Raw genomic sequence first — 22,061 nt, 5'->3', positions numbered from 1 at the left:
TGAGCATGAGCAAAAAAGGGCATTTCAGCCACATCATTGTCATTTTGCATTACACACATTGCTTGGGCTGGTCAGACAGCAAAGGAATTTCACTCTGCAGCTGCAGTTGTTTGAAATCCAAGTCTGTCCTGGTGGTTGAGCTGCAGTTTCATTCTTCATTTTCTTCATAAGCTTCTAAAAAACAAAATTTTATTTCCTTATTAAAATGATCATTTCCACAACTCACAGGTTCAAATCTAGCCAAGGTAATTACAATGAGAAAGTGTTTACATCGTGTGGCAAGCTGGTATTCTTGTGATGTGTTAGGCCCTGATCAAAACTGCAATAAACTGAAACGTGCATGAAAGAACATAAAAAGAAACCAGAATAAGTTTTGTTTCCCTATTGCTAATCCTGGACAAGAAATGAAGATTAAACATTCAGTAGAATAAATATGAATCTTACATTTTTACCATCACAACCCCTTGAAGAAGTGGGAGACCTAGGGCAGGACTAAACACACACTTGTCTGTGAAAACAGGCAAGTCTGGACTTCTTCAGTTTTGAGGCTCAACAGAGAACCTCAGGCCCCCCCAAGTGCCAGATTAGTCCATTCTAACAGCATTAAACAATGCAAATGCACCCTTTATGTTTTGAAACGAAACAGAGGGAAACTCTGAAGTACTAAAGAGTGCCTATTTGTTTGTCACATATATCTGGAAAACTGTTCTCAAAGACTGAAAATGAAAAATTTACAGCCTTGATTCAAAAGGAGAACTCAGAAGTTTTAAGACCTAACAGTCAACTGAAAGATGGAAGTCAGCTTATTCAGACTGCAGAAACTGGACTCCACAAAAGCCCATTCAGCCTGAACACTCTGGCTTCCACATGAGCACTAACAGTTCCAGGCTGGCTTCGTCTGGAACAGCTCCACACTGTGGATTCAAACACACATAGATGAACAGGAGATGCAAAGCAGAAGCACAGCCTCTCATCAGAGGCCTAGAGACCCTACATGTATAATACCAGTCACCGAAGCATAAAAGCAACACTCTGTTAGTCATTGATTGAGAGCAACAACTTTTAATTCTAAAAACAGTTTTGTATTTATTGCTCCTCTAGGCTGCAAATGTAATACTTGTGACTTTTACAGGCAGTCCAAATTTCTCTACAAATACCAGAAGTCAGAATTTTCTTCTCATAGATGAATGTTAATTTCTATTCATGTCTCAAAAATGTATTAACATTTAAATCAACTGTTCTGCATATGTCAAAATTTATTCTGAAGTTACATGAAGTAACAGATATTAATAAAAGTCCTGCAACTCAGTATTATGAATTGTTCAAGGCAATAAAGTGAAAGATGTTAGCAATAACACTGACATATCTAAAACTGAAAAATACTGATTGCAATAATCCTTCTTCAAACAATATCAGAAGATAACGTAATAACAGTTTCTACTCATAGACACTGATAAGCAACAGAAAGATCTCAGAATCATGATTACTCCCAAGAAAAACTCTCTGTATTTCCAGTGTTCATGTCATCTTTTTACAGGCAGATCCTCCAGAATCTGTGGGGGAAAGTGTGCCTTGTATTTAGCATACTACGGGACTCAAAACTGAGCAAGTTTTTTTGAAATTAACTAGAAATGTTGAAGTTAAAGAAATCTATGAAAATTTAACCCATTAACCCTGCAAATTTTCACTTTAAGTAACTCACAGAAGAACAAAATATCATTTCATATATCTGCAAAACATTTCTGGGCATCAGTCATTGCTCCTAGATAACCCTGACTTCACACCAGTGAACAAAAGTAATCCATGGACATGAAATTTCATGTCCTGATGTCTCGAAAAATTGTTTTGCTTTTGTTTGTCAAAACAACTGGCTCATTAATGAGAGTCTGAGATGCCACTGACCTTCTCTAATGGTGCCTGGAAGCACCAACCACATTGCTGCAGCATTTTTAGGGACTTGTTCTAACCTGACCTTTTTCCTAGGCCTGTACATGACATGCATTCTTGGCATCCCTTGACAAAGTGTTTATCAAAGTAAACTTGCACTGTCCAAGGCAGCAGAGTAGATGGCATTGTAGTACAGTCTGTGCTAATAATCAATAGTGGAAATAGATTTTAGAATCATATTTATTCATAGTAAAATCTTTCAGCACTCCAAGCTACGTGTACCTTCCCCTTTGGCAATACTAGGCACAACATGAAAAACACCAAAGATCCAGAAGGAGAAGCAAAGTACTTGTAAAAGCAGTCATTACAGGATGAGGGGAAAAACCCCACAAAACCGCAGAAAAATGAAAGGAGGTCAAAATCTACAGCAGTAGGTATGGAGAATGTTGTAATATAGTGCAAATCTGAAAATCCTCATTACCATACACACAGTGTGATATACCTATTTTAGGTGTGCAATAAAAATCATGAAATGAACCTCAGACTATATTTTCTTTCTGCTAGAATGTCCTTCAGATACTCAGAACATAATTTTTTCCTTGTAACATACTGACAGAACTGGAACTGCATCTATAGATTCAATTTGCCGCTTGGAGAGTTTGAAAAATCCTTGCCTAGAATCAGGTGGAGACACAACCACAAAGGCAAGTCTTGGAAAGTGCTGTGAGCATATGAAACAATAGGGGGGGTTTTAACATGTGTTTTACATTTGTTACTACTTAGCAATTTTGAAATCCAAACTTGTTTCCTTAATGATACAGAGCCCTCATTTAAACTTGTTGGAAAAAAAATAACTTCCAGCAGACTTCGAATATTCCAAGTGTACCAGAGAGGTGACCTGACATGTTTGGTGCTCCATAAGGAAGCTCTGATGCTGGATGCGCCAGCAGCAAGCCAAGGAGCCTTACTCTTTCAGGATCTTACAGAAGCATCACTGCAGCAATATGACATTGACAGACACATCCCTTTTGCTCAGGTAGAGCTGGTTGTGGAATATAAAGCAGCAGAAACTGAAGCGTCTCTCATAATAGAGCCATGAATGCTGAAGACTCGTAAGTTAAGTTTTATGTGATAAGGAAAGAGTTCCTGTAATCAAAACAGCAAACAGAGATGTCAATGTTGGTCACAAAGATGTTTAAGTTACCACAGAGGTGGCACAGCCCTCTACTGCAACAGCAAATTTCAGATACACCTGTAAGGTTGCTGGAGCTCATCCCAGTATCTACACAGATGTTACCATCGTCAGAAATGCTTTGGGACTACTCATTTGATTGCATTCAAGCCATTGAGATATTCCATACCAGGTTACATCACAATCTCCTGCATGCTTACTGTTTATGCGACACAGACATACTGTATCTGTGAAGTTTACAAAGTTACAGAAAAATTCACAAATCAAGGTCTCCTGCAAGTTTAAGTCCTAGCCCCTACAGTTTCGTTGTTGCTCACGAAGAAACACTTTTTTCAGCTACTGAGAAAGTACGACGGAAAACTGTGATTTTCACATCTTACTCTGAAAGCTGTTCCCAGTATGAGGTTTAAAGATCAACCACAAAAATTCCTTCTCCGGTGAAATATTCTAGCAGCCCCAAGACCAAAAGAACAAATATAAAACTATCAGAATAATTTACACTAAAAAGTAAGAAATATTTTGCATATATATATTTTGGGGGGTGGGGAGGTGTAATGAGACACCCATTTTCTTTGAATTAGGATGTCTTTGACCTTGGAGCCTCAGCAATTCTTGCACAGGGATTTTTCATTCAAATATGCAGTATAAAAAGGCAAGATATGAAAGCCATTTGATTTTTTTCCTGCCAAAAAAGCAAACATAGTACTGATGAAAAGTTCAGCAGTACTGAAGAATAATCCTGCATCAGTCTAGAGAGAAGAAAATTATGTACAGAATGTAATAATCTAACAGAAACCTTTGGTTTCAGTATTATTAACAAATTCAGCAGAATTGAAAGGATTGCAAAGGCATGCTCCTTCTGATTCCTTGCCTAGATTCACTGTCATTTTTGCTGTAATTGATCCTTTAGCACAATTCTGTTCAGCTTCAGAGGTTCCTTCAGAGCTCCATAGACAGCTGGGTAACTGACAATTGCATGAATTTTCCTTTTTCTTACTCCCTGGGAAGACTGAGCAGCAAGTCAGAAACATTCTGAAGTATTCACAAGGGAGAATAATTTTAAGGCAGGGAGACATGAAACCCTGGGAAGAAATACAATAGAATATTTCTCTATATAATATTGTGTCTGGAGGAAAGAGCTCTGTCGCAACAGGAACTGAATGAAATGAGGCAGTACAAAGTCAAAGAAACCAGTCTTAAAAATTCCTGCTATGACCTATGGAAAATCTTGCAAAAACACTAGGGATGGCCAAAAGTACCACCACAGGCCTGGCCTGGGGTGCTGAAGTCCTGGCTCCAGCACTGAAGCAGAACTGAGACAAACTATGCCATTTGGTTGTTCAAGCTCATTTTAAAAACCCTCGTTACATATCACAGTGCTCTTTGCTAAAAACAGCAGCATTTTCCTAACCCATGATCATCTCTTTTGGGGGTACTTTCCCAAGTGGTGAAAGGTAATCACCACTCTCAACGTACAGAACTGTACGGACTCTTCTAAAATAAACTAAGTCAATTCCTTCAAGCATTCCTGAAAGGTGGAATGTCAGCTTTACCTTTTCTGTTGCTTTCCTCTAGACTTTACAGTTCATCTTCATCACCTCCACATGGCACCATAACAGAATGGCACCACAGAGCTAAAAAGTTACTCCAGCTGAGGACTGAGTACACAGGAAGAATCCTGTTTCATGTTTTACTCTACTTTTGACAAGTTCGTCCATATTGTAATGACATTTCTGTTTTTTCACAATAATACAGCCCACATTATTTCTACCTTACCTCCAATGATAACCTTTTAATTTGGCAAGCATGTGATAACATTTTATAGTATCTTTTTAATCCTTTTGAGAACTAAAAAGAAAAGAAACATATCTTTGAAATGCAATCCTCACAGGGAAGATAATGTAGAAAGTTTTATCAAAATCAGAATCTTGTGTATCAGTTGAATCTCCTCACCTACCACACCAGTTAATCTGATATAGTTATTATTAAAAAAGTAGGGGTGATTTTTTTTCTCCACTAGGTCACCATCTCTAAGCATCTATTATTTAATCACATAGTATTCTCCCCAGACATTCCATAGAGTTAAAATTGTGCAGGAGAATACTAAACTGCCTGATCTTCCCTGATTCTGGAAGAAAAGCAGCAAGATTCAAATAATTACATAAACAAAAGCAGCGTGAGCTAAAACTAATCCAACCTTTAACATCTAAGCAAGGTGTTATTAAACTGAAGAATATTGTCAGAGCACTCATACATGAAAAATCTGAAACCAAAATAAATTTGGTCTAAGTATGAAAGAGGCACAGTTCTGGAGAGCCTCTCAGGTGCATATATATGCAAGCAGGATACCTGACGAGCTGTAACACTGTGCATGATCACTTCAAGAAAGGTGCTGTAGGCAGAGTTTGTGTGCAACAGCAGGGAATGGAGCTGCTGATGCAAATGATTTCACGTAGCTGTGGTATTATCACACTGTTCTGTTGGTCTGTTTGGTTTAACTGTTTCCATAAATGCCTTCATCAATATTTCCAGAAAAGATACTTCATTAATAACTTTTACTATAGAACATCAGTAATATTCCTTTAAAATAATGGCCTTAAACTTTTTTTAACTCTAACAAGTGTCAGTGTCCTTCTTTGGTCCACTCCATTTTCCCAAGGCATGCTGCTGAGTATTTGAGGAAGACGGCACTGATTTCTCTAGTAGCTTTATAAAATTTGAATTAACCTTTGCCTTATTCTTTACCCACCATGAAATTTGTTTACTTTTTGCAAACCAACTGTATAGATGGATAAGGAGACCTGAATTGCACAAACAAAAACCACACTGGCCTTGGTGCTGCTTTTGTCTTCCTTCCTGAGTTTTTATCCATAAGTGCCTCTGCGTTTTTTCATTTTCCCCCTTATGAACACAGGTACTTAGGACAGAGAAGTGCAACCTAATGTGCACTATCTACAGAGGTAGTGTGTGTAAGAGAGTCTTATAATTTTGTTTTAATCCTCTGACATTACTGATCTCTCCTAAGCTCAACTATAAAAAGTTATGCCTCACTCACCGGTTTGAGCACCGGTGCGACCTATAGGTGCTACCTATAACCTCAACTCGCTTCACTCAAAATCTTTCCACTTATTTCGATATACAAATTATCACACCAACAGTGCCACTGCAGTTTAAAATCCAAGGAAAAGCTAGAGAAAGTAAGACAAGAAATACAAGTGCTGTTTCACAGGAAAAAAATAAAACAAAACCCAAACCAAAACCAAACCACCTGCACAACGCACTTTCCTCAGCTCCCAGTTAGGAATATCTTTAGGAGTATGCTTTATAACCGCGTCCCTGAGCTCCCGCCGCCCCTCTCCGCCCCGCACAGCCGCTGCCGAGGAAGGGACAACAGAGCGCCCACGCGCGGCCCCGCCGAGCTCAGCTCCGCCCGGAGCTCCGCCCGCCGCGGCCCGGCCCCGCCAGCGGCCTGCCCGCGCTGTGCCGCCCCCGCCGCGCCGCTCACCAGCAGGGGCACCCCGAAGGTCATCGTGCGGCCCCTCCACAGCCGCCGCAGCTTCTCCATGCCCCGCTCCCGCCCCACGGGCCCGGCACCGCCCTCCCGCCGCCGGCCCGGCCCCAGCGCTTCCGGCGGGACGCGGCTCCGCCGCCAGAGCGGCCCCTCCGCCACGGCGGCCCCGCGCCCGGCGCGCCGGTTCCGCTGCGGCCCGGGCGGCGAGGGAGTGCTCGCGGCGTCGCTGCGCATCGGCCACGGCTCAGCTCAGTTCAGCCCCTTCCCTCCATACATCGCCCCGACACTCGCATCGCCCACGCACCCCCTCACGCTTTCCTTCACAGCTCCTTGATGAACACAGTTGAGCAGGCCTAGTCACGAGCTTCATCTTTTCATTCTGTAGCCTGCTTTCCTAAGCGAAGAAGATTGACGACCGTGATCATCTGTTTTTCTCCTTGTTTTCCCTTGTCCCAACCAAAATGAACCAAAAAAAACATTTTAAAAACAAAGTTGGCTACAGCGGTGCTAGTGAACAGCACCGCTGTTGTGATATTTAGAGCCAATATCCTTGATACGTGCTAGGAATTAAATGTGCTGTGCCATCCACCCCAGCACGTCTCAGCTACAGCCACACGCACGGTGCTGGAGCACTGACCTGTTACAGACAAGAGCACCCGTTCCCCAGGTATAGGCTGCAATGTTTTTACATATTATTGTAGCTAGAGGTTCTGCCCTGTTCTGGTAGCCTGTGGCAATCGCCATGTGCAGATAGGAGACTGTCAGGTCCTCCTTTACATACTTCTGAATCACTACACAGCCTTTTCACATTCCAAGTCATTGCTGATGGCATGCAGGGCAGGGACAAAGTGGAACAAGGCACCTGCTGCTTTAACTCAAAGACTAATTTAAAAACATTTGAAAATGGAACATTGATGATCCCTTCCTTTGGTCTTTTCCATTAATCAGGGAAATTTTTGGTCATGTGTGCTATCTAATTAACATGATCAGTTTTCTGACCATGTTAATTAGATAGCACATATATACAAACTAAAATAAGAATAAAATCAAACACATACAGTAAGATAAGCTAGTATTATTGCAATCCAATATCCACTAACTTGTTCTGAGAGCCCTACCAGTCTGGAGAAAAAGAAACAGAACTGAAGAATAAAAAACAACATAGCAGGAAATGACTATATCTTGAGTACTTCAGTAACACAAAGGCAACATGGGTCAGAATTCAAGATGTGAGATGCAAACTCTCAGCTGGGAGCAGTGAGAGCAAGAGAACAGGTCTGTCAGTGTCCATCCCCATGCTGTGCTGAGCCTGGGATGAACTCATCACAAAGCACAGGCTCAGTGCTGGAAAACCAGCACACCCAGGGCCTCTGAAAGCACAACTGTCCCTTCTAAAGGGTTTGAGAAAAATAAACCTCAAATCACAGACTTGTGAAGAGGAAGACAACTGACCAGAAAGAAATCAGAAAGAATAATGTCATGAAATTAAAGAAATTGCTACTATAGATAAAGACATGCTGAGAAAAGAGATTATTAATTGCTTCCCTCCTTTTATGCCTTCCCTAGCAACAGTTTGTTTTGTACCTTTAATATTCCAGTGTTAGGCTAACCTCACCTCCAGTCTTAGTGTCCCATCTGAATACTATTAGGTCACTGCTAGAGACATAACCCACAGCTGCTGATGCCCACGTGCAGAATTGGTGCCCTCTCATCCCAGCTATTAAAAGGACATCAAAAGTCCTGGCTGTAAGAAGAAGGGTTAAGAGTTTGTTCCACTGCTATGGGGCACTCTCTTCATGCGTTGTTCTTCTGTTTTCATTGATAACTGCTGTTGGTATTTAAAATTTTCCACATGGTGTTATGCAGAGAAAGCAGCAAGAGAAAGTAAATGTGTAACTAAATACAAATATTATATAATTATGTAATAACAACAATTTTATAATAATTGGAAGGATAATAAAAATGCCTAAGACAAACATTCTGTGCCAGAGATGAACAGTAAATTAGGATTTTAAAATGTCTTAATGTTTAATAATCTAAAATGCTGCTAAATTACAGAGGTAAAGCCATCATCAATATATAATTTATTTCCACAGTGTCACTTTGTTCTTTTCATTGTTGGTTGATCAGTCACCTTGAACAGAAAGGGGTAAGGAGAAACAGTTTTAAAGATTGGAATATATTCTGGGTTTGACTTACAGCAGAGGTTTGATGCCTCCTTGATGTGACCCATACTGTCATAAACAGGTAGACAAACATAAAAGTGGGTAAACAAACATCTGGGGTTTTTATGACATTCACAGCTTGCCCCAAATGTTGTTCCCAATATTTCAAGCACATATTTATGTTCTCAAGTAGGCTAAATGTGGTTTCCTTGTCCAGGTTTTCATCTAGTTAAGCATTTTTTACTTTGTGAAGTACTGTGAGAGGGTTTTCTGTGTGAAATGTGCCTCTGGAGCCCATCTCCTAGATGTATACATGATGCTTCATCTGAAGGTGCAGAGCAGAAACACAAGGGTGATGGCTGGCTGGCTTTTGTCACAGCAAAGGAAACGAGGTGTTTCTGACTGCAGTTGCCCTGGCCTAGACAAATGGTCTGGGAAAGCCTCTTCTCACTTTCTCCCTGAGAAGGACCTTTAAAATTCATTGCACATAATGTGCTGCTGGCTGTTGGCAGAAACCCTGGGAACTTCAGACAAATGAACCTTGCAATGCTGCAATGGTTTAGGTTGCAATGACCATGACTGCAGGGGAATACAGAGTGAAACAGTACATTGTGCAATACGGTTTCTGGGCAGTGGCATGGAGATCATGATGGAAATCAAATTAAACATCCCTGGACAAGCCATACTAATCAAGATTGGTGTTGGACTGGTTACCAGGAGCTGCAGAATTGCTCACAATGCAGCATTGGCTGTGTGTAGCCAAGGTAATAAGGAGCATGACTATAGTTCAGTAGAGATCTTGCAGCAGTTTGTACAGAGGATGAAAATGAGACGCATGTTGTAAAGGTTTTGTTGCCTAAATACGCATCACTTCAGGAGGCAATGGAGTGAGGCCATCCTGTGAGTTACACTTCCATCCAGTAGATCTTTCCAGAGCCTCCTGCTTCACATGCACATATAACAAACCATTAAATGTCTGTGCAGACATGATTTACATCATAGCTGAGACCTTCAGCCCTGAAAGCACACACTCCTGTATACCTGAGCTAAAGAAACAGCTGGTTGGATTTAGCATGCATTTGTGACCAAAAAAGGAAACAACCAACATCTTAAGGGCTTGTAGTTCCCTCTGGGTCCGGGATGGAAGTCCTGACTTGGTAGTAGCTGTTGAGAACACCATTTGTAAAATGGTAACTCCCTCTCAACAGACTGCCTGTTCCTTTTTCATCCTCCTTTGTGTAGCCAAGAGAAGTTGCAAGGGAGGGACAGGACCTGGATTTCCCCTTTCATTCTTTCCTACACCTCCTGACTAGAATTCCTAGTGAGGTAATTGAGTGGAAAAGTTAGTGTACTTGTCCTTTCCTCAATTCTGTGCTTTCTCATCAGCTGTCAGAATTAGCATAAATACATCCAAGGACCAGGTTCTTGTCAGGAGCCAGCTTGGAGAGGCCAGTGAGCCAGCTCTGCCCATTTTTCATTCCACTGAAATAGTGCACACAGCGGAAGGCACCATGGTGGCCCATGCATTGGAAGGGTCATTTGTGCTTTCCAGATGTGGCCCTAAGTTTCCCCCTCCACCTCCAAAAAGGGAGGAGAAAGGAACAGGTTGACGTTCTTTGGGTTCACCATTTGTTTTTTACCTTCTTGGGTTGGCTTGAAAATAGGCCAGGGAAGAATGGCTCTGAAGCCATGTTTTATGGCTGTGAGTGCAGGAGGAAAATCTGAAGGAAATACTGACCTTCCAAACAGATTCACTCTCCTCTTCCTTGAGCTCAGGAAGGCCATTTCCCCAAATACAGCCAGCAAATGTCAGCTAGGAGAGAGATTCCCCAGGGAATCTTGGGGGAAAAAGGAAACTGAGAACACTGCCTAGGATTAGGAAAACTGAGAGGGGTCTGTGCCAAAAAGCACCAATATGGTCAAGTAACCTCTGCATCTGCTTAGTAGCTGCCTCTAATCACCACAGCCCAGTGCTCTTTTTGACCCCAAAGAAAAGCCACAGTAACACATTCATTTTCTAGGTTCTTATTATTTTCAAGAGCAGGACAATCATTTAAGCTCTTAAATTTGAGTACTGAAAACAGGTGGTTATAGAACAGGAGCACCTTTCATTTGTCCTTCACATGAGTTAGAAACCTGATAATTACAAAAGGGATGGATCTGAGTGGAGTTTGTTGCTGGTCTAAGAGATGAGAAGGTTGAGTTCTGGCTCTGGTTCCTTCACTGGGTGTGGGCAGGTGATTTGTCATTGGGGAAGGGAAAATCCAGCCAAAATAGAGAAGAGACTGCTGGTCTTAAATGGGTAGAGGGAGCGATAAAAAGCTAAAACAGTTCCAGAGAAGGAACATCACAGTATGTGCACTCTGCCCATACACATGCTCTCATGCCTGAGAGAGTCAGCAGTTCTCTGTAGATCAAGGATCATGGAGGCCCCTGGAGGAGAATCCAGTTTAGTCACCACAATCCTCAGTTCTGTATTGGGGTTCACAGTCATTTTGCCAAGCAACTGTAGTGGCAGTCCTTGGAAAAGGGACTGAAGCGGAAGGGGTCTTCCCTCCCCTGTGTTATCTGTTGAAGAGAGAAACCAATGTGTGCGAAAGGGTGTGAGAAATAAATAGAACAAGAGAGCAGGGATGTTATTTGGGGGAAAACTGGGCAGTTTAGACCCGTGTATGTCTACAGGTTCGTGATGTGCCTGAGGCTGAGGGGGCTGCAGAGGTGGAGGGGGACTCCTCATCTGTGGTGTCCCCTTGTTCCTCCTTGTGGAGACCAAGGCTGATGTGGCTCTGCAGGGCTGCTGGGGTCAGCCATTCCTTGGGGAGGCAGCTCTGGAGGAAGGGGATGCAGGAGCTGAAGTAGGCCAGGCGGTTCACCCAGCGGGGGATCTCTCTCCCACATAATATCTGTGGAGTAAACCAAAAGGGAGCATGGTTAATAGTACCAAAGCAAGTGTAGAGGAAATGTCATCCTCATCCACACAACCACCTCAACAGGGTGAATTCCCTGTTGCTCAGAACAGACAGGAGCATCTCCTGCAGTCAGAAACAGCAGTAACTGCCAACTTCCATGCTGACGTGCACAGGGACCCCTGCCAGCTGTAGGTCTTGTCAGCATCATAACAGAAACCAGGAAAAACAGTTCACAGCCCTCACCTCATGGCTTTGGTGACTCTGTTCTCCAGTCCATGGGTAAAAGAACAGGCCGGCTGGAGCTTCTCAACCAAGACAATGATATTCCTTTAGCAAGTAGCTCAAAAAATCTGAGAAAAATATTTAAGCTGTTGCTGGCAAGACTTTGAGGAGCCCAGAAGCTGAGTATGACTAGGTAGATGGAGATGCCTGAGAAGCTGTTCTTGTTCCTCCCTTTTCTTCCTTGGGCTGACACAGTGGTCCAGTCCAATCACAGTATCTGGGGGTCCTTTTCCTATTCCACTATACCACCCTCTAATTTCTCCTCATATGGTATGAGGAGAATGAGGTATTTCCCCCCCTAATATGGGGGGAAAGCAATAAAAAAACCACCAGCCTAGGTTGTAAGTATCTCTGTTCCATCCTAGATGCTCCTGGCACTGACTTGGATTACACTCTGCCAGCACAGATACTGTTTTCCAAGGTCATATCAAATTCAGCACAATGAAACAAATTGCTTCACACTGCAGACCCTTTCTCTGTAGCATTTAGCCATGCAGACATATAGGTGCCAGATTTTAATAGCTGTATCTGGCTTAGACTACATAAAATATGTTTCCCTTTACATTTTACTATATCCCTTAGCAGGCACAGAAGAGACACAGGGAACTGATCAGCAGGCATGCCTCAAGAGCCTGTCTTTAGTAAATTTACTGCCTGTTTGTAGGGCCCTACACCGGCATACTAGAGCCTAAAGTCTGTAGCAGGTTCAGGAGTCATAATACCTGAATTCTCCTTCCCTCCCTGTATTGTTTCCCATGGAGCAAGAGAGACAGAGAGGAAACTCCACCCCACAGACCTTGTCCCACAATTTACATGAATTAGTGTTTCCAGGGTTGTCCATACTGTACCTTTTGCAATACTAAATTGCTCTGCTCTTCCTCCCACCCACTTTCTGATGAAAACCACACTTAATTTAATACCAAGTACTGTAAAAACTCCAAGGGTGTTTGTCTGGAGTCCACTAAGAAGATGATTTGGTGAGAAGTCTCTTATTGGCAAGGTAATGTAGAGCTTAGAAGTTTCAAGAAGTTTTCAGGGAGAATAGAACATTTTCTAGAGGATGGGCTGCACTGTGTTGCAGCTGGTCCTTCCTGCAAATGGCCTGGGCAGAACACTCCAAGCTCCGCTCCAACAGTCACCTTGAGCATAAGGGAATTAGCTTGCTCCAACAGTATGGCATTTCCAATGAGGTGTGGAGAAGGCAGCAAACCTGTGACTGTGCTAATTTGACTACAGAACTCACTTTATTTTGACACGCATTGTTTAAAAATCAATGTGTGAAATTGGAGACATTATCATTAGGTATCAGAGAATGAGCAGAGCCATTTAGCTGCTAAAATTACTTGCAAGCATAGACTGTTGTTCTTTACCTAATGCACTCCAAGGACTTCTATTTCAGTTCTTACCAATGCTGCATTTCACTTAACCTTAGACACATCTATGTGAATCTGTATTTTTGAAATTTTTAATCTGGGGACATTTATTTAATTAACAATTTTTTATCTCCATCTAGATCCCTGATTTCCATTGCTAGAGCTATTGCCTGAACCTATAGGTGGATAACCTCTCCACATATGCTTGAGACTCATTCACAGAAAATTTGCTGACCCATTTGATTTTCTTACCAGACATATCAGACAATTTTCACAAGAATACTGTTGAAGTTTAAGACTCTATTTGATGTGTTCTACTCGAACATTTTTACCTATACTACACTAATTTGACCTGAGCCAATAACAAGTTGCACTACAATTTCCCTCAGATTTTGTAGCATTCCTCTTTCTTCCTCTTCAGGAACATAGGCAACATATTGCCATAGAAAGTTCCTCAGTTTAGGCTCCTTGTGATATATGCATGCATGTGAGTTTAGTTCTCAAGCAGTTTAAAGTTTTAATTAAGACTTCCTCCCAGATATTAATAGATAGAACAACTAAACCAAAGTATGATTCTTTGGAAAATTAGCTGAAACAACAGAACAGCATAAGGTAAGATGGCCTGAAATGGAAATACTGCTTTTAAGAGTTGGATTTATTTTCTACGTACATCCCCTAGCAACTGAAATAGCACTTTCCAATGTAGAAGCAATGATGAGGTGTTTGCCTTATTTTTATAGGAGCTTCTTCACGCAGAATGAATCAATAAGGCAAGGAAGAGCCAGAAAAAGAATGAAGATGTGTGGGCATTGGGCCACCAAGCAACAAAGGGCAGTTTGTGGAGCTCAAGGATAATGATGCAATCAAAGCGGTTTCCCCTTACCTCAGTGTTGCTTGCCATGTCACCTCTTGTCAGTGTAGCCTTATGGCAGAACACAATGTTCAATAGGAACAAAAGGGCAATGGCAGGGAATGCTACCGACACTACAATCTGTTTCTGTGTTTTTCACTCCTTGATATAAAGTATATTGTGCTGGAGCATCCAGCAGTGCCTAGCTAATGGAGAAATATCAAATGAACCTGGCTACCATGGGATTAAGCCATTGAGTTTAAATAAAACAGCACAAGCAAGATGAAGTGGGTGTTTTCCAACTGCATATGAAGTCACAGAAAAATCTACCTACTGCAGCGCTTCTGAGAAATTCTGCACTGAAAACCACTCACTGGAACAATAAATTCACTGAATGCTGTTACCACTCATTGTTTCCATCAGTAGAATCCTTTTTCAGATGTTTTTAGAGTTGAAAATTTCACATGGGGTTTTTTTGTCAAAGAAGTGGGATTTTCTCTGTTGAAGGGGATGAACTTCTCTGTGTTATGTAATGTACTAACTCTGATAGGAGATGTAAATAAATAATAAACTGTTACAGGTCAGAAATTGCAGCAAGTACAACTTCAGATTGTAGACCAATTCTCGCTTCAGGCACTTGGGTGAAGGCTGCACGTACTTGCAGCTTCTACTGAGCAGCACCAGCTGACAGAAAGCCAAGTCTCCCATAGCTTCAGCTGCTTCTGGGGACTCTGTGTAAGAACTGCGAGTGACCCAGCTGGCAGCTGCAGAGTCAAGTGGAAACAGCCATTCAGCCATCCATGGCTGAAGCCAAATGGGCAGGAGAAATGGGACCTGACAGTCTGGGTGCTTTTTCTAGGCAACTGTCAAATCCACACCAGGAATTCAACTCATCAAGAAACAGCTAATTTGGGGTGTGGAAATATCCTCCAAATGTCTTAAGCTGTATCATTTTGCACTAAACAGTCAAATGTACAAACATTTGCACTAAACAGTCAAATGTACAAATTGGTTAAAATGTACAAACTGTCCTGCACCCTCTCCCCTCCCCTAAGTGTCCTAGGAGCTACCTATCCCTGCTGGGCAAGGCTTTAACACGTCCCTGTAAATCTTTGCAGTGGGCAGGGGAGCAGCCTAGCAGCCTAGCAGCCACATGGGCTGAAATGTCATCCAGCAATGGAAGATTTCCTGAGTCTCCTACCTTTTAGAAGGCAATGTTATCAGTGTGCTGCATTTTGAGAGGGCTTTGGTTCTATGGGCATATGCTAGACATTATCTGAGATAGTCTAACAGGGTGACTATGTCAAAATATAGACAAGAGCTGATCAGTAGATCCTAAGAGAAAGCTCTCGGATGTAATAGGTTCTGTGCTGTGCTGGATGATGCAACTGGGGCAATTCAAACCATGCATAGAAGTATAACTCAAGGCACTGAGGATATTTTTTGTAAGTGAGCCCTCTCAGGGGCACCATGTAGTGCTCCAATCCATGAAAATCAAGATGAACAGAGGCAACATAACATTTCTCAAACAATACAACCTAGCTACTTCAAGTCTTGTCTTCAAACTGAGGCTTGGAGAGTTCAGTGCTGAACATCTGTTGAACCACCACTCTTCCACTTAGCAGTCTTGCTAAAGATGAGGCGACATCCAAATGGGGCATGGATCCATTTGAGCTACTCTACAGAATTCCCCTTGGTGTCTCTTAAAGAATGCGGAGGGGTTTTATTGGCACCTGAGGAGTCTAAAACGCACCTCAGAGCAATTTAAGAGCAAAGGCTTTAGAACTCCAGGGGAATCATTATAGTATTTGCATAAAATGGCTCCTACAAGGACTACACAATACAGCATAGGTTATCCTCATTAGAATTTCAGAATAAGGCCATTAGATGCAAACCAGCATATCTGCTCAGGCAAGGCCTACAGGCTGTGCTATAGCAGCCAAAACACAGATGTGGAAAGAGAAAATGGCAATTCAATCCGTGTAGTTCTTTGACACATCCAAAATAAACCAGTAACCCAATACATGGGGACATCTTTTTTGCCACTTTACAAAAACTAACCTGGCAGCATAACTGCCCAGTGCTGGCAGAGCTGGGGGAGTTTGAGTGCATCAACAAGGAACATACCTATAGCTCTGCACCCCAGTCAGCTGCTGCACATAGCATGCACACTGAAAATAAAATTTCTGAGACAGAACGGACATAACCACCTTCACAACACACCTCTGTACTGACTGTACCTCAAGGTACAGTCTCACCTTGGTGGACTTGGCATGCTAGGATCAATTGCTTGAAACAGATTTATAGTATACTTACTGTGTAAAAATTACAGTTTCTACTCTAGGGAATTTAAGTAGCCTTTGGGAATCACCAGAATAGATGAAGTGCCACTGGGCTGTAAAGCTGCCTGCAGCACCGATTCAACAGAGCCAGGAATGGCCTGTGACTTACAGAGGAAAGGCTATAGCTGAGAAACTGTAGATGGGGATAAATGAGCTCAGTAATGAAGCTGTGTTCTGAGAGGTGGCAGCCTGAGTCAAAGTCAGGAAGGTAGCAGCCAAGTCGAAGGAATTTTAAATTATTTTAAGCAACTGCCTGAAATGCCCCCATTCTCCTATGCAATCCTTTTTTGTTCTGGAACTCCTACAGGTCTTCTCCAGGACCGTGGGTGTTGTAAAGTAGAGGTAGCATCTGCACCATCTATCTGAGACTAGCCAGGAGTGAGGAAAAAAGGAAAGCATTGAAAGGAGGAACTAATACCTATGGTCTTGTGAAATATGAGTCTCCTTGAGCCAGGTATCATAAGCTCTTGGAGATACATTTCACACCAAAGATAGCTCAGCTACCTTAGAAGGCATAAAATCAGCAGGATGGCTTCTGTGGTAGTGTTGGAAACAAAAAGGTTTTAATAAGAGGCAAAATAACAAAACTCTTTACAGAGAAAAACCAAGCGAGGTGCAAGAGTCTTTGCCCCTGGTAAAACACCTCACAAAAGCGATTAGTTTCTTTGTTCTCTTCTTTTTCTAGTAAATTGCTCAGGCAGGACTTTTTGGCTCCTGTCCAATTAGCTATCCTTAAGTTTGAGGTGAAGTCCCCCATGTCCCATGAGATGTCTTTTCACCTAATTAAGGAGAGAAGCTTCTGGGCTTATTTCCTTTTTAAGGGGACAAAGGATAGCTTTGTCACTCTGTCAACAGGAGACACATTCCTATGGTCCTGCTCCCCTTGTGAAGCTAGTTGGGAGCATGTCAGTCACCTCTGTGGACATGTGGAAGGGCAGAGTTGCCTTTCTGCAGCAGGGTGCATGCACAGATGATGGGGTCGGTAGCTCTGGGTCAAATGAGACAGCTGGCTCATAGCACCTCAGCACTCACAGAACTGTTTCAGCTTCACTGGCCAGGCCACCAGTGGAGAGACACTGGCTGCAATTGTGACATCTTGTTGAACCACATTGAGAGCTGAATTCTGAGTGGCATCACTGATTAGTCATGTACCAACACTGGAGCATGGCAGTGTCCTCTTGAGCATGAAGGTCTTTGTAATGATCACTTGTACGTACAGCCAACAGCTGCAGGGTGATAGGGGAGGTAGCAAGTGGCCTCATAAAAGATGACCATTTGGGGAAAACTGAGTATAATTAAGTCTGGGCTTGTTAATGGCATTTCAAATAAAGAATCTCCCACCAAATGAATGAACAACTGCAATTTGGCATGAAGAGGAATTGCCTTCTCCTAGCAGATGCTGTTTCAAGACTACTGGCTGAGAACAGCTGTTGCTTAACAAGGTCATCCTTTCAAGTGTTATGGACATGCTGAGCGTGACTGGGCCAGCCCGTATGCATAGAGAGACAGACATTAAGAATGTCTATTTTTCCTGCATAGCTAACCAGAAAAATCTTGTGCTTCAGTCTCAAGCCTTGTTTCCTAACATCAGTGAGAAGCAGATTGCTGCAGATGGAGATACAATGAGGAGGGAGAATACAGGAACTCAGAGAAATGGAGAAGGATCTGCTGTACGACTGTTGGCAGGACTCCTAAGCAAAAGGTTCCAGTCTCAAAAGCCTTTCAACATATTCAAACAGTGCATTACACTCCTCACACTTTTAATTTATCATCAGGCTGTGGTCAAAAGGACAGGGGTATTTTTTGCCATCTTCATTCATGGAAAGGAGGTGCTGTTCTTAGGCATTTGCACACACACAGACTCAAAGGCTCTATGAGGGTGTGACTAGGAATGAACTCCCCAGACAGTGTGAACTAACTTAGCCCCAAGGTATTATGCTCATTTATAACAGATAAGGAAGCAGGGATTTCAGTTTGGTAAGACAGATGCAAAAAGCAGATAATATAAAATAGGTGATAAGCTCACCACATTTACACCAGCCCCAGAGATATTTTTTTTACGTTAAATTTCTTCTTAAAATATCTTCACTTTTATGGATCGCATTATAGGGAAAACCTAAAATAGCTGCAGAGGTATCTATTGCAACAAAAGTAGACCTTTTTCAAAAAATTGAAATTATGCACTAAAATCTTGCCATTTAGGGGGGTTGATTTCAGTTTCAAATTACCTGCCAACTCATATTATTCTCCTGCACAAATAGATGAATAGGGAAAGAAGATGGACTGAGAGCTGAAAAGTGCATATAAAAAGTTACCCCAGAAGTAATTTTTGTTGGGCTATTCAGGATAGCAAGGCTAAAGAGCATAACAGTGGGGGAAAAATACTTTTATAGAAATCTTTCTAAGGAATTCCCAAAGACTTCATAAATTTCAACTTATACACAACCTACTCCTAGAAATGTTGTTTTACTGCTGCAGAGACACCACATCAGGAATGCAATAAAGCAGTTTATTAACTCATGCAGTCAAAACTGTGCATGCATACAAGACAGAAGCAAGATGAAAAATCACATCCATCTGAAACCATGAGTATAAACTTGTGGGTGCAGGACATCTTTATAAATAACCTTCTTTTAAACATATGTGGCAGCTAAAAAACAGAAAACAAACACAGCCTGTTCTCCATGGAGCTAACAACATTCAAAGGCTGCTGCAATGAAGCAAGTCTTTCCATCAGCTTCACTGAGGACTGGCTCAGGCAGCAGGAAATAAAGCTTTCCTAATGTTCTTTCGTGTCCTGTGGCTGTTTGTTTGTTTCTTCATTTTCTTCTGCCTTTTATGTCTGTTTAGAGCATTGTCTCCCCTGCCATTAACAGAACTGCACATAGATGTTCACTTAACAAAACACCTACTTCCTCTGCAACAGAGGCAGTTGTTGACTAAGGAAGACATCAGCATTATTTGTCTACTTAGGATTTGCTAAAGATTGGTTTATAAAAGCTTTTGCTGCTTTTGACTGTGACTCAAATGCCACCTGAACCTCCTTTTCTCTGGTGTTTAATCCTTTCTCTGTGATAGCTTTCAGGCTGAGAGCTTCCTAGAGTTTAATAACTTTATGATAAGAAGTCACATATGCCTGGGGATAGACCTGAAGAGCTTTAGTCTTGAATTATTCACAGATGATTAGAAAACTGCTCTCATTTGATCCTTGATTCAGCAAACTTGCCTTGTTTCAGAGAATTTGCTGAAAGTCAAGCTTCTCTGAAGAATGCAGGATTCTGATGTAGGTTTGTTATGTTCTGTCAGTTTTGCTGGGGCTGAAAAAGGATGGGAGAATATTCAAAGAGAAAATAATAAGTACTGACTACCATCTCCTGTCACTTCAACACAGCTCCACGCTCTCCACAAGTAAAATACAATCCCTCTGTTCTACCAAAACTCCAGCCACATTGACGAAGGACAGCTGGGACAGCCACACCATCAGGGAAGTATACACCAGACACAGCTGTACAATCAATCACAGAGATGTCTTCTGCTGCACTGCAGTTACAAGAGATGCGTATTTCCGGCTATCACACTGACATGCAATGACAATGCCTCCCTCTGCTATTATCAATAGGACAGATCTCTACCAATAATACAAAGGAAGGGGTAAAGAAGCCCTAGCACCCATCCTAGACCCAGTGATTTGCCTGCAAGCAAACTTGATTGCACCAGGACATCCCCTGCCTCTCAAGGAGGTTGAGGTGTGTGGCTTTACCAAGCATTTCCATCTGGCATGCTGGTTGAATAATATCCCTGTGGTGCTGACATCAATTATGGGTATGCTAGATGCCTGCTGCAGTCCTCAGTAACCACCAGGATCCACTGTGCAGACTCCATCTGTTAATTTTCAGGGTATTTTCTGTTGGAGACCATCCTTTTAGGATGATTTGAGAGTCTTGGTGACTTCAGGAGACTGGAACCTATTTACTTCCCGGGCTGAGCATTGTAGTGCTGCAGCTCTAGCTACAAACTATTTGATTGGGACAGGGTTCATAATCCCTGCCTTCTACGATCCAGCCTCATCTAGGATGCTAAAGAATTTTCCAAGGCTGATCTCAACCACCTCAAATACTTAGAAGACTCTCTTTCTCTCCTTTGTCAACAAAGAATAGCCCCAGCTCACTTTGTTAACCTCCAGGTGTATTTTCCAAGGCCACTTCAGCCCAAGGATAAGATTACCAATTCTCAAAACTAATCTCTTTATAGAAACTTCTGAAAATTCTACAACTTCAAAATGAGCTTCTAAAACAACAAAGACAAAATTTCCAATTTAGACCTCTCTCTTCTGCTGCTGAAATGTGTTATCTCCCTGTTTATGTAAATAATTAAGGTAAGAGAGTTCCCACAGGAGAGGCTAAGGGATTCCCTACTTCAGAACATATTGTGGCTGATATTCAAGAGAAGTTTTCCTGAAATGTAGGACAAAAGGAAAATAAATCCTTAGTCTAACTTGCTGTCCTGCACCTCAGCAAGCTTCTCTCTTTCAATTACTTGTGAATGAGTATGTCTCATCAGCTAGAAGTTCTGTTTGAATCCACAAAACATCCTAGCAATAGTTTTTTTAAATATATCAGATCCTTCTAAAAGGCTCTGCTTTTGAATACCTGGTTTACTCCAAAAATCCTAGTTCAGCTCTAATAATGAGTTCAAATTTTAACCACTTGTCCAGATGGCATCTTTGAGCCCTGTCCTTTAGGGCTCAAATCCAGTTATTTGGATCAAGAAATGCTGAGCAATAAGGAAACATTTACTATTTAAAGCAGTAAAGGGGTGAAAAGGATCAGTAGGTACAAAAGGAAGCTGGATAATGAGATACCAATATGTTTTCCCAAAGAGTTTTTAATTCCTGAAATCCAAATTACCTTAAAAGGCCTTCTGAAAAATGATCAAATGAGGGCACTAACTTCACAGTTGGGTCTGATATTTTTTAATAGGTTTCTCTGGGTTTAAGAGAAAGACGAGGTAATTTGGGAAGCAAATAGGGATTTTTGACAGTGCTTCATCACCCCTCAGTGATGTAGTGAGATCCTGCTTTCATAAACTCTGAGGGAATTCATACCAGACCATTCAAGTGTTTCTCAGGGTATACAGAGGGTTTTGATCTTTTCCAGTGCTTAAGATAAATTACTCATACAAATCAAAAAGAGATCATTCCTCTTTCAAGAAGATGAGGGAAAGATGTCATACAAGAATAAAACCTTTTGCCACTGCCATCTTTAGGTAAAGCTCCAGCATCAGCAATTTCTAAGGCAAATCAAACCACTGCCTCTCAATTAATTTCCTAATTATTATGAGCATCAACTTCATATGTTATCAAAAGGCCCCATAAGACCCAGTGACTTCATTGCTCCCCCACCACTAGTTAGGCTTTTGGGGACTAAAAGGGGCTGCCTTCTCTGATGCTCAGAAACCACACTTCTTTGATAATGATGTGCTGTATGTCCTATAGCAAGGTACTGGAGGGTTTCCTTAAATAGGTATAGTTGCTTGGCAGTAATCACATTA

At 41.9% G+C, this 22,061-nt stretch overlaps 2 protein-coding genes across 3 annotated transcripts in view; both read right to left on the bottom strand.

The window, feature by feature from the left end:
* The window catches only part of LOC115904485 (cytochrome c oxidase assembly protein COX16 homolog, mitochondrial), a 45,328-nt gene extending 38,326 nt beyond the window's left edge, over positions 1 to 7,002 (bottom strand). The window contains exon 1 of one of the 2 annotated variants that reach the window (XM_030949910.1): positions 6,895 to 7,002. In XM_030949910.1, coding sequence (XP_030805770.1) covers positions 6,895 to 6,960 — 66 coding nt within the window. In that variant the 5' untranslated portion in view covers positions 6,961 to 7,002. Of the gene's footprint in view, positions 1 to 6,584; positions 6,669 to 6,894 lie in introns of those variants that run through there. The other variant, XM_030949911.1, reaches the window with a different exon arrangement.
* Positions 7,003 to 10,927: 3,925 nt separating this feature from the next.
* The window catches only part of LOC115904483 (deubiquitinase DESI2-like), a 51,687-nt gene continuing 40,553 nt past the window's right edge, over positions 10,928 to 22,061 (bottom strand). The window contains exon 5 of the mRNA XM_030949908.1: positions 10,928 to 11,658. Within this exon, the coding sequence (XP_030805768.1) occupies positions 11,416 to 11,658 (243 nt within the window). The 3' untranslated portion in view covers positions 10,928 to 11,415. The remainder of the gene's footprint in view (positions 11,659 to 22,061) is intronic.

The sequence above is a fragment of the Camarhynchus parvulus genome, chromosome 5, assembly GCF_901933205.1.
Source record: "Camarhynchus parvulus chromosome 5, STF_HiC, whole genome shotgun sequence".
Classification (NCBI taxonomy): domain Eukaryota; kingdom Metazoa; phylum Chordata; class Aves; order Passeriformes; family Thraupidae; genus Camarhynchus; species Camarhynchus parvulus.
The sequence above is the reverse complement of the archived record's forward strand: the minus strand, read 5'-3'. Positions and strand labels throughout refer to the sequence as shown.